This window comes from Ranitomeya variabilis, chromosome 4, assembly GCF_051348905.1.
Source record: "Ranitomeya variabilis isolate aRanVar5 chromosome 4, aRanVar5.hap1, whole genome shotgun sequence".
Taxonomy (NCBI): Eukaryota; Metazoa; Chordata; class Amphibia; order Anura; family Dendrobatidae; genus Ranitomeya; species Ranitomeya variabilis.
In genome coordinates this window covers 384,665,933-384,678,732 of record NC_135235.1, presented here as the reverse complement: position 1 = coordinate 384,678,732, position 12,800 = coordinate 384,665,933, and the positions used below count along the sequence as shown (strand labels likewise).

General features: G+C 44.9%; 1 protein-coding gene across 1 annotated transcript in view; it reads right to left on the bottom strand.

The window, feature by feature from the left end:
* Nucleotides 1–1,335: 1,335 nt before the first annotated feature.
* NDUFS8 (NADH:ubiquinone oxidoreductase core subunit S8) overlaps nt 1,336–12,800 on the bottom strand; it is a 52,913-nt gene continuing 41,448 nt past the window's right edge. The window contains exons 6-7 of the mRNA XM_077250837.1: nt 8,206–8,334; nt 1,336–2,054 (exon numbers count right to left, since the gene is read on the bottom strand). Coding sequence (XP_077106952.1) covers nt 1,923–2,054; nt 8,206–8,334 — 261 coding nt within the window. The 3' untranslated portion in view covers nt 1,336–1,922. The remainder of the gene's footprint in view (nt 2,055–8,205; nt 8,335–12,800) is intronic.

Below are 12,800 nucleotides of genomic sequence, written 5' to 3'. Positions count from 1 at the left end.
GGAGCATCGCTAAACGCCTCGCCTGGATCCGGGGGCCGACGGAAGGTGAGTATATAACTTTTTTATTTTAATTCTTTTTTTAACAGGGATATGGTGCCCACATTGCCATTTACTACTTGGGCTGTGTTACATACTACGTTGGCTGATATACACTACGTCTCTGTGCTATATACTGCGTGGGCTGCGTTATATACTGCGTAGCTGCGTTATATAGTGTGTCTCTGTGCAATATATTACGTGGCTGTTATATACTGCGTAAGCTGTGCTATATACTACGTAGCTGGGCAATATACTATGTGCCTGGGCTATATACTACATGGGCTGTGTTATATGCGTGGCCTGGGCTATACACTGCGTGGCCTGGGCTATACACTGCGTGGCCTGGGCTATACACTGCGTGGCCTGTGTTATATGCGTGGGCTGGGCTATACACTGCGTGGCCTGGGCTATACACTGCGTGGCCTGGGCTATATACTACGTAGCTGGGCAATATACTATGTGCCTGGGCTATATACTACATGGGCTGTGTTATATGCGTGGGCTGGGCTATACACTGCGTGGCCTGGGCTATACAGTGCGTGGCCTGGGCTATATACTACATGGGCTGTGTTATATGCGTGGGCTGGGCTATACACTGCGTGGCTTGGGCTATACACTGCGTGGCCTGGGCTATATACTACATGGACTGTTATATGCGTGGCCTGGGCTATACACTGCGTGGCCTGGGCTATACACTACATGGGCTGTGTTATATGCGTGGGCTGGGCTATACACTGCGTGGCCTGGGCTCTACACTGCATGGCCTGTGTTATATGCGTGGGCTGGGCTATACACTGCGTGGCCTGGGCTATATACTACATGGGCTGTGTTATATGCTACGTGGGCTATGTTATACCATAGCCAAGTAGCATATATTTCTCTGCTGTATCTGTGCATTATGAATCGTGGTATGTGTTAAAGAGGGGGGCCCAATGAGACTCTTTCACCCGGGGCCCTCAAAAACCTTGAGCCGGCCCTGGCTTCATTGATTGTTCGCGGCCGGGCATGACCAATCAGCGACAGGCGCAGTCCAGCCGCGAATTGGAGCAGAATTTGAACCACGCTTCGCTAATTGGTCGCGCCTGGCCGGCCGAATCCTGTGTATAAGTTGCATTATTCTGAAAACTTCATAAATAAACTACATACATATTCTAGAATACCCGATGCGTTAGAATCGGGCCACCATCTAGTAAAGTATAGTGCAGCTTTCCGTATACAGCATCAGAGCAAATAAATCTTCAAATGTTGCTTTCCAGTATACAACGGTGCTAATACACAGTACATGTCAGCCTAAACTCAAACAAAATCAGATTTTATTAAGAAATACATTAAATTTAGCAGAGGTACAAATACGCCGTGCTATTGCCAGACACATACAAAGCTTCAATCCCAGAATCCTATACATAAAGGCTGTGCAGATCAATGGTGTGGGTTATGACATCTCTAACCACATATCAATATTATAGCTTTGTCATAAAATGGATTAACGCCACCATGTAATTAATACTAGCAGTTACCTGCAATGCATGTACTAATATACATTTAACAATGCTCCACTGCACACTCAGGAAATTATCCCCACATATAGGAACACCTCTGATTTTACCGAACTAGGAATACAAGAAATTCCATTCCTAAGATCAGAAGGTAGCAGCAAGTAACTAACTGGACGGTAGGATGGCCTCATCATCTGATTTATTAACTATCAGACATCGCTCTAGTTGACGACACAAGCTGCAGGTTGTCTTCACATCTTTGGATCTGAAGTGGGCGTTCTGTAAAGGGACTGCACTGTGTATGTATGTATGTATGTATGTATGAGAATTTTCCATGAATAGAAATGCTAGAAGCCAGCTTTGAGTATCTTGATGGGAGAAGACTGCTTAGCGATAGAGAAAGTCAGCCTGGATATTTGCGCCAATCTCGGTCTCCCATTTGTCACCGTTGTTTAGGAGTTTTTCTTTGTTGTACAGGAGTTCCTCGTGGGTTTCTGTGCTAAATTCAAAATTGGGGCCCTGCAAAAAAGAGATCAGATGAGATGCAGACAAGAACTAGTAATTCACACGTCACATTAATAAAAGTATGTCACCTCATCCGTTTTCCTAAAGTTATTAACAAATTGTGAAATATTACAGGAAGATATAAGAGAGTATAAAAAGAGGTATATTTTTTGTTTGGCTTTTTTTTTTTTGGCCGGAAGCGCTAGTTAAATGCCGCTGTCAGCGTTTGACAGCAGCATTTAACTAGTTAATAGCGGCGGGTGGATCGAGATTCCACCTGCCGCTATTGGGGGCACATGTCAGCTGTACAAAACAGCCGACATGTCCCGGCTTTGATGCGGGCTCACCGCCGAAGCCCATATCAAAGCAGGGGATCCGACCTCGGACATACTATTCTGTCCGAGGTCAGAAAGGGGTTAATGACCGGGCCAATTTTTACAATTCTGACCACTATCCCTTTATGAGGTTATAACTTTGGAACGCTTCCATGGATCCCAGTGATTCTGACACCGTTTTCTCGTGACATATTGTACTTCCTGGTAGTGGTAACATTTATTTGATATGACTTGTGTTTGTGAAAAAAATGGAAATTTTGCAATTTTCCAACTTTGAATTTCATGCCTTTAAATCAGAGATATGTCACACAAAATACTTAATAAATCACATTTCCCACTTGTCTACTTTACATCAGCACAATTTTGGAACCAACATTTTTTTTTTGTTAGGAAGTTATAAGGGTTAAAAGTTGACCAGCGATTTCTCATTTTTACAACACCATTTTTTGGGGGGACCACATCACATTTGATGTCACTTTGAGGGGTCTATATCACAGAAAATAACCAAGTGTGACACCATTCTAAAAACTGCACCCCTCATGGTGCTCAAAACCACATTCAAGAAGTTTATTAACCCTTCAGGTGCTTCACAGGAATTTTTGGAATGTTTAAAAAAATAAAGTAAAATGAACATTTAAAAATTTTTTTTCACAAAAAATGTACTTCACATCCAATTTGTTTTAGTTTACCAAGGGTAACAGGAGAAATTGGACCCCAAAAGTTGTTGTCCAATTTGTCCCGAGTACACTGATACCCCATATGTGGGGGGGAGCCACCGTTTGGGCGCACGGCAGAGCTCGGGAGGGAAATAGTGGCGTTTTGGAATGCAGACTTTGATGGAATGGTCTGCAGGCACGTTGCGTTTGCAGAGCCCCTGATGTACCTAAACAGAAGAAACTCCCACAAGTGACCCCATATTGGAAACTAGACCCCTAAGCCTAAGGAACTTATCTAGATGTGTTGTGAGAACTTTGAACCCCCAAGTACTTCACAGAAATTTATAACGCAGAGCCGTGAAAATAAAAAAATCATTGTTTCCCAGAAAAATGATATTTAACCCCAAATTTTTGTTTTCACAAGGGTAACAGGTGCAAAAGTTGTTGTCCAATTTGTCCTGAGTACGCTGATACCCCATATATGCAGTTAAACCACGCGCACAGCAGGGCACGGAAGGGAAGGAGCACCGTTTAACTTTTTCAGCGCAGAATTGGGTAGAATTGAGATCGGACGCCATGTCGCGTTTGGAGAGCCCCTGATGTGTCTAAATAGTGGAAACCCCCCAATTCTAACTCCAACCCTAACCCAAACACACCCCTAACCCTAATCCCAACCCTAACTATAACCACACCCCTAACCCGAACACACCCCTAACCTTAATCCCAACACATCCCTAACCATAACCCTAACCATGACACACAACTAACCCCAACCTTTAACCAAACCCTAACCTCATCTTTAGCCCCAACCCCTAAGCCGAATCCCAATCCTAATCCTAATCCCAACTTTAGCCCCATCCCTAACTATAGCCCTAACCCTAATGGGAAAATGGAAATAAATACATTTTTTTAATTTTATTATTTTTCCGAAACTAAGGGGGGGTTTGATTTACCATTTATAGCGGGTTTTTACGTTTGGCAGCTGTCAGCTTTTTAGTGAAAAAAGTTTTTGCATCACCACAGTTTGAGAGCTATAATTTTTCCACATTTTGTCCCACAGAGTCATGTGAGGTCTTGTTTTTTGCAGGACGAGTAGACATTTTGATTGGTACCATTTTCGGGCACATGACATTTTTTGATCACTTTTTATTCCGATTTTTGTGAGGCAGAATGAACAAAAACCAGCAATTAATGAATTTCTTTTGGGGCAGGGAGTTTATACCGTTCCGCGTGTGGTAAAATTGATGAAGCAGTTTTATTCTTTGGGTCAGTACGATTACAGCGATACCTCATTTATATCATTTTTTTATGTTTTGGAGCTTTTATACAATAAAAACAATTTAGATTAGGCTACGTTCACATTTGCGTTGTTGGGCGCAGCGTCGTCGACGCATACCGACGCATGCGTCATGCGCCCCTATCTTTAACATGGGGGGGCGCATTGACATGCGCCGGTATGTGTTGTACTGCGTTTTACGACGCATGCGTCATATAGAAGCACAAGACAGGCACAAGACAGGGCGCAGGGGACGCTACTTGTAGCGTTTTCCCTGAGCCGAAAGTCCCGATCTGTAGATTTTATGACAACGCATGCGTCGCAAAACGCTGCGTTGTGTAAATGCGTTGTTGGTTGCGTCACGTCGCCGACGCTGCGCCCAACAACGCAAATGTGAATGTAGCCTAAAAAATATTTATTTTTGCATTGCTTTATTCTGAGAGCTATAACTTTTATTTTTCTGGTGATGGAGCTATATGGCGGCTTGTTATTTACGGGACAAGATGACGTTTTCAGCGGTACCACGTTTATTTAGATCAGTCTTTTTTATCGCATGTTATTCCACTTCTTGTTCGGCGATATGATAAAGCTTTTTTTGCTTTTTTTTTTTTTAATGGTGTTCACTAAAGAGGTAAAGAGGTTAACTAGAGGGACAGTTTTATAGGTCGGGTCGTTACGGAAGCGGCGATACTAAATATGTGTACTTTCATTGTTTAGATTATTTTTTATTCAAATATTTATTGATGGATTAAATACTGATTCTTTATTATTAATTTTTTTAAATATTGTTACAATTATTTAAATTTTTTTTTTTTATTCATTCTTACTTTTACACTGTGTCCCACTATGGGACATTCTTTTTGTGCAGGCTGATCACTTCTATAGCATGCAGATCTGCATGCTATAGAAGCTGTCAGCGCTGCAATCCCTGCACACTGACCTTAGAGACTTCCTGACATACACTGCGCATGACAGGAAGTCTCTCAGCTCTGGTAACCATGACGACATCAGGTTACCATGGGAGCGATTGGTCATTGCGCGGGGTCTCCGATCCAAAGGCAGAGGGGCTGTCAGCCCCTCTGCCGGCTCCGGAACACTGCGATCATGTTTGATCGCAGTGTTCCGGGGGTTCAAGTGCTGGGAGTGGTCTGTAACCGCTCCTGGCACTTAGTGCCGGGTGTCAGCTGTGAGAATCAGCTGACACCCGGCTGCAATCAGCTGCGCTCCCCCCCGGGAGCGCGGCTGATCGAATTGGACGTACTATTGCGTCCATGGGTATTAAGTCCCAGGTCACATGGACGGAATAGTACGTCCAATGCCAGAAAGGGGTTAAATTAATCTCAGATTAACAAGTAGCAACTGTCCCGAAGAGACTGAATAGCAGACCTTTATTGTCTGATTATTGCAAAAATGCAACTACTAACGACTGCAAAGAAAAAAAAAAGACTTGTTCGAGCCAAAAAACACAAGGACTGGACAACATTAGATTAGTGGAAATCTGTATTGTGGTCTGAGGAGTCACAATTTGAGATTTTTGGTACCAACCGCTATGTCTTTATGAGAAGCAGATGGTTTCCTACATATGTAATGCTCACCGAGAAGCATGGAGGAGGAGTTTCATAATGTGGTGGTATTTGCTGGTGTCCCTTATGGTAATTTATTCCAAATTCAAAACATTTACCCAGCATGGCTACCACAGCAATCGACAAGGAAATACCATGATATCTGGTTTGCAATTAGTGGTACCATCATTTGTATGGCAACAGAGCAATGACGCAAAACACACCTCCAGGCTTGTGACCAAGAAGAAGAGGGATTGAGCGCTGCGTGAGATGCCATGGCCTCCACAATCACCCAACTTCAGCCTAATTGCGACAGTTTCTGATGAGTTGGATGCAGAGTGAAGGCAAGGCAGCCAACAAGTGCTCACTACCTCAGGGAGCTCCTTCAATACTGTTGAAAACCATTTCAGGTGACAATCTGATGAAGCAGCTTGAGAGAAGGCCAGGGGGTTTACAGTGGTCATTAGAGTAAAAAGGGGGTAACATGAGGAATCTAATGTTTCACACACATTCTAGCTTGTTTCCCACATGTTTCTTTACTCCACATTTCCATATATGCACCTTTGTGGGTTTTGCGTTCTTCTATCTGAATCTACAATGTGCACATTCCAATAAGAACATGGAAAACTAACACATGAACAGGCAAAGAAAATCTTTTGATCGGTACGCAGTTTACATCCAAATTCGTGATTCAGACAGAACCAATGACTGAAATGTTAGTCAGAACCAGTCACTTTGGACTCATCTCTTTGAAAAGGTGCACAGAAGTGTAGTTAACTGCACTTTCATGCATGCCAAAAAAGACAGGGCATTGTGGGAAAATAGGCCAGAAAAAGTCCAAAAGAGAATGCTTCTGTCTCGTTATTGCCTGACGAAATCGCATGATAGTGGTGAAATTCCCTGTGTGGAGTTTGTGTTTTCGGTACGTAGGAGGCTTTTCCTTTTTTCAGTAGCCCTTTTTTCTCTGTACTTCTGCTTCTGTCTCATTATAGCGAGTGGTTCCATTGGGGCTTTTATCTGAATCCTGTTATTTGAAGAATCAGATTGAAACCCCCACGCAATGCAAGTATAAATGTTAATCTAGCCTCAGTTTGGGTCCTTCTGGATGCAGAGATACCAAATATAGCTTTTTTCTTTTTTCAATCTGTGAAACATTTTTCCGTGTTTAAATTTCCCTTGTATTTCTACAATTTTTTTTTAAGCCATCTTTTAGGCTATGTGCACACGTTGCGGATTTCCTGCGGATCCGCAGCGTTTTTTGCCATGCAGAAACGCTGCAGATCCGTAAGTGATTAACAGTACAATGTAAGTCAATAGGAAAAAAAAAAGCTGTGCTAATGGTGTGGAAAATTCTGTGCGGAAGTGCTGCGGATTAAAAGAAGTAGCATGTCACTTCTTTTTTGCGGATCTGCAGCGTTTTTGTACCCATTCCATTATAGAAATCCACAGGGGTAAAAAATACAGTAAATACGCACAAAAAACGCGTCAAATCCGCACCTGCGTTTTCTGCCAAGAGATGCAGAATCCTCACCAAAAATTCCTGAGCTTAATCTGCAACGTGTGCACATAGCCTTAATTTACTCTGACACTAGAACACTTAACACGGATTGCTGATATAATGTAGTGCAATGCCTCAGTGCACTATATCTACGGAACATTGACAGAAGGTTGTTAGACTGTTAGACCCTACTTATGGCAGGGCTTTACCGGCCACAGTACCAAGCAGGTCTGGAGGGGATTTTTTTGATACAAAAGATTGGACTAGTTGCCTACCAATGGCACCCCAAGATAATGAAGCAGAGATTCAAATGGCGTTAAAGAGGGACCACCCTCTCATATCCTTCGAAATGCAGCAGCCGCTATTGACCAGAGCATGTAAAGTGTCAGACAGCCAGGATCAATCCTGCTTAACCCTCTTCTGTTTCCGCAGGAGCTAGGATGTCAATTAAGTCAATCTCCTACTATGGTCGTGCTGGACACCGCTAATGTACCCAAAAGATCACATACAGTTACATCCTTGTGCACGAAAACCTTGCAAATAGGACGTACTGGTACTTCCAATTTAGGGAAGGGATTAATGACAGGTAAGATCTACTGTGCTGTATCTGTGTCTCTTATGGAAGAGGCATATTTTACAAGGCTCTATGGTGGTGAATGGGTTAGTAGAACACCAAAGATAATGTGGACACACCGTAGAGTGCCTCATGGGGCACAAGGAAAACAATGAGCACTCTAGCTTTGATTTCATGTAGTAAAAAAAATAAAATTAAAAAAAAAAACACCTGACACACTTTTCCTTTCGGACACCTCCACAGCATCAATTTATGAAATACTCACCTCCACTATAGCATCCACTGGGCATGCCTCCTGACAAAAGCCGCAATAAATACACTTGGTCATGTCAATGTCATATCTTGTAGTACGACGGCTTCCATCTGTACGGGGTTCAGCCTCAATAGTGATAGCCTTTAGAGGAGAAAAAAAAATTATAGCTTTATAAACCCCTTAAGAACACAGCCAAGCTTGCCACTTAATGACCACTGATTTTTCACTATAATGCCAGAGTCAGAGCCAGAGACGACCGAGTGCTATGTGAGAAATCATGGCATAGCACTCGGACCCGTGTTAATCTATGGGGCAGTTCACATCACTGTTTATTTTCTCAGACGGATTCGACGTTCGTGTAAAGTCGCATCATGCTGCGATTCTCACCGACACTTGCTAATCCAAGCCTATGGGTTCAAGAGGAAAAAAATAAATACCGTATATACTCGAGTATAAGCCGACCCGAGTATAAGCCGACCCCCCTAATTTTGCCACAAAAAACTGGGAAAACTTATTGACTCGAGTATAAGCCTAGGGTGGAAAATGCAGCAGGTACCGGTGAATTTCAAAATTAAAAATAGATGCTCCATACCGTTCATTATGGCCCTATAGATGCTCCACATAAAGCTGTGCCACATATAATGCTCTGCACCATTCATTATGGCCCCATAGATGCTCCACATAAAGCTGTGCCATATATACAATGCTCTGCACCGTTGCCCCATAACTGTGCCACATATATAATGCTCTGCACCGCTGCCCCATAGCTGTGCCATATAGTGCTCTGCACCGTTGCCCCATAGCTGTGCCATATATATAGTGCTCTGCACCATTGCCCCATAGCTGTGCCATATAGTGCTCTGCACCGTTGCCCCATAGCTGTGCCATATAGTGCTCTGCACCGTTGCCCCATACCTGTGCCATATAGTGCTCTGCACCGTTGCCCCATAGCTGTGCCATATAGTGCTCTGCACCGTTGCCCCATAGCTGTGCCATATAGTGCTCTGCACCGTTGCCCCATAGCTGTGCCATATAGTGCTCTGCACCGTTGCCCCATAGCTGTGCCATATAGTGCTCTGCACCGTTGCCCCATAGCTGTGCCATATAGTGCTCTGCACCGTTGCCCCATAGCTGTGCCATATAGTGCTCTGCACCGTTGCCCCATAGCTGTGCCATATAGTGCTCTGCACCGTTGCCCCATAGCTGTGCCATATAGTGCTCTGCACCATTGCCCCATAGCTGTGCCATACAGTGCTCTGCACCGTTATTGCCCCATAGCTGTGCCATATAGTGCTCTGCACCGTTGCCCGATGGCTGTGCCATATAGTGCTCTGCACCATTATTGCCCCATAGCTGTGCCATATAGTGCTCTGCACCATTGCCCCATAGCTATGCCATACAGTGCTCTGCACCATTATTGCCCCATAGCTGTGCCATATAGTGCTCTGCACCATTGCCCCATAGCTGTGCCATATAGGCTCTGCACCATTGCCCCATAGCTGTGCCATATAGTGCTCTGCACCGTCCATTATTGCCCCATAGCTGTGCCATATAGTGCTCTGCACCGTTGCCCCATAGCTGTGCCATATAGTGCTCTGCACCGTTGCCCCATAGCTGTGCCATATAGTGCTCTGCACCGTCCATTATTGCCCCATAGCTGCTGCTGCAATAAAAAAAAAAATAAACCACATACTCGCCTGTCTTGCTTGCAGCTCCTCGGCGCCATCTTCCCGGCGTCTCTGCACTGACTGATCAGGCAGAGGGCGGCGCGCACACTATATGCGTCATCGCGCCCTCTGCCTGCACAGTCAGAGCGGAGAGACGCCGGGAAGATTGCGCGACGCCCGGCGTGTGGAACGAGGACAGGTGAATATGCGATACTTACCTGCTCCCGGCGTCCCGCTCCTTCCCCCGGACAGCTGGTCTTCGGTGCCGCAGCCTCTTCCTCTGTCAGCGGTCACCGGCACCGCTGATTAGAGAAATGAATTATGCGGCTCCGCCCCTATGGGAGGTGGAGCAGCCTATTCATTTCTCTAATGAGCGGTCCCACGTGACCGCTCAGGGGAAGAGGCTGCGGCACCGAAAACAGTGTGACAGGCAGGGGGAGCGCCAGGAACGCCGGGACTAGGTGAGTATATGACAGTGCTCACCCGCCGACCCCACCACCGATCATGACTCGAGTATAAGCCGAGAGGGGCACTTTCAGCCCAAAAATTTGGGCTGAAAATCTCGGCTTATACTCGAGTATATACGGTAAATAAAAAAATCTCACAGCACTCGGACCATGCCAGTGCTGTCCAATTTTTACGCACCGGTGTCCTTTGAAAAGCCGGCAATTCATGTGTAGCATACAGTAAAATCACAGGTTAGAATACAATAGATATGTACACATAGAATACATAGATATATAGATGGCAGTGACACACACCTATATATCTGTATTTATATTACACAGATGGATAGAATAAAAGCCATCAATTCATCTGCTGTTTACTGTAAAATCAGAGCGACAGGTTAGAATAGAAAAGATAGAATACATAGATATAAAGAGGCCAGTGACACACATATATATCTGACGGCACCGCGAGAGTAAGAAAGTTCCCCTGCTCGCGGTAGGGTGCCGTCAGACAGGTGCTGGGCGTTTACAGCCAATGAACTCACTTCACCTTTCTGACATCAGAGCGAGCGCAGGGGGAACTTTCTCACGCTCACGGTGCCGTCAGACAGGGAATAGGAGTTCACAGGGAGACACTGCACACACGCTGCTCAGTGTCTCTGCTGGATAGCAGGCTGTATGGTCGCATCATGAACCATGCAGCCTGACATCTAGATGTAGAAGCACTAGACCCGTCATGGGACAAATGGATTATCATCATCATCTCCTCTGCGGAAAGAAGGTGAGGAATATATTATAATTATATATATATATATATATTTTTTTTTTTATCTTAACTCTTTTGTAGACGACAATGACGTTGGTGGAATGGGTGAGGTCATAAGTATGGTTTAACCCCTTTCGAACATTGGGCGTAATAGTACACCAATGCCGGACTCTGGCGCTGAGCCCACATCTTTTCCAGCACGTCAGCTCTTTTGAACAGCTGACATGTGCCTCTAACAGCTGAGGGTTGAATCGCGATCCACCTAGGCTGTTAACTAGTTAAATGCCGCTGTCAAGCATGCCGGAAATCCCGCTGATCGGTGACACCGTCTCGTGATCGTGGGTCACCGGTGGGTTGGCATGACAACCAGAGGTCTCCAAAAACAAGAAAAAGAAGCGCACATAGAGTAATACCTTCAGGTATCGCAATCACGTGGACCCCCACAAAACAGACTCACCTGGTCTGGTTGTGACAGGTCACAACTCCCTTGGATAAGCACGTGTGGTCGCAGCAGGCTCCCGGCAAACAGTATGGATCCACATGGAGAAAAAAGAAGAACCGGAGGATAAAAGCCGCGCAGACCACAATGAAGATAACAGAGTTACACACACACTCTGTTTATTAGCCTACGCGTTTCGTGGCAGACAAGCCACTTCATCAGGGCTTGTCTGCCACGAAACGCGTAGGCTAATAAACAGAGTGTGTGTGTAACTCTGTTATCTTCATTGTGGTCTGCGCGGCTTTTATCCTCCGGTTCTTCTTTTTTCTCCATGTGGAACCAGAGGTCTCCAGCAGACCTCTATGGTGGTCACAGCCGGATTACTATGAGCGCCGCCCGGTGGTTGGAGCTTATAGTAAGTGAGCAATTCTGCTACATACAGGCTGAAGAATCATAATGGCAGATCAGTTTTAGCATTTAGTAAACATGGTAAAAAGAACAAAACAAAAAACAACAGTGGGATTGAACTTTCACAGAACTTGGAGTCAAGCCCCCCCCCCCCCGTTTCCCAGTATACAATATGTTAAAACCAATGGTGTAGTTCAAAAGTACAACTCGTCCCGCAAAAGACAAGCCCTCACATGGCCACACTGACTAAAAATAAAGATATGGCTCTGGGAAGAAGGGGAGCTAAAAATGAAAATGCAAAACCAAAAATACCTCCGGTCATTAAGGAGTTAATCAAAATTTATTAAAGGAGTGTCACTCTTTCAATTACAGGACTTTTTTCTGGGTGTGTGCATGTGTGGATTTATAAGATATCACTATGGGGTCAGTAATGGGGGCGTCTTATTGACGCCTCTCCATTACTAACCACAGGGCTTGATGTCACCTAACAATATAAAGATGAAATCAACCCACCCCCAACCATCACCCCACTTGCCACCGCTACAAGGGAAGTGTGGGCAGCGAGGCCAAGTGCCAGAATTGGCACAACTTAAAGACGTGCCTTTTCTGGGGGGCTTAGAGCTGATGTTTTTAGCCTGGGGGGGCAGTATTCATGGCCTCTTCCTAGGCTATTAATATCAGCCCCAGCTGTCTGCATAGCCTTTGCTGGTTATTAATTACTAGATGGTGGCCCAATTCTAATGCATCGGGTATTCTAGAATATGTATGTAGTTTATTTATGAAGATTTCAGAATAATGCAATGAATACACAGGATTCTGCCGGCCGGGCGCGACCAATTAGCGAAGCGTGGTTCAAATCCCGCGCCAATTCGCGGCCA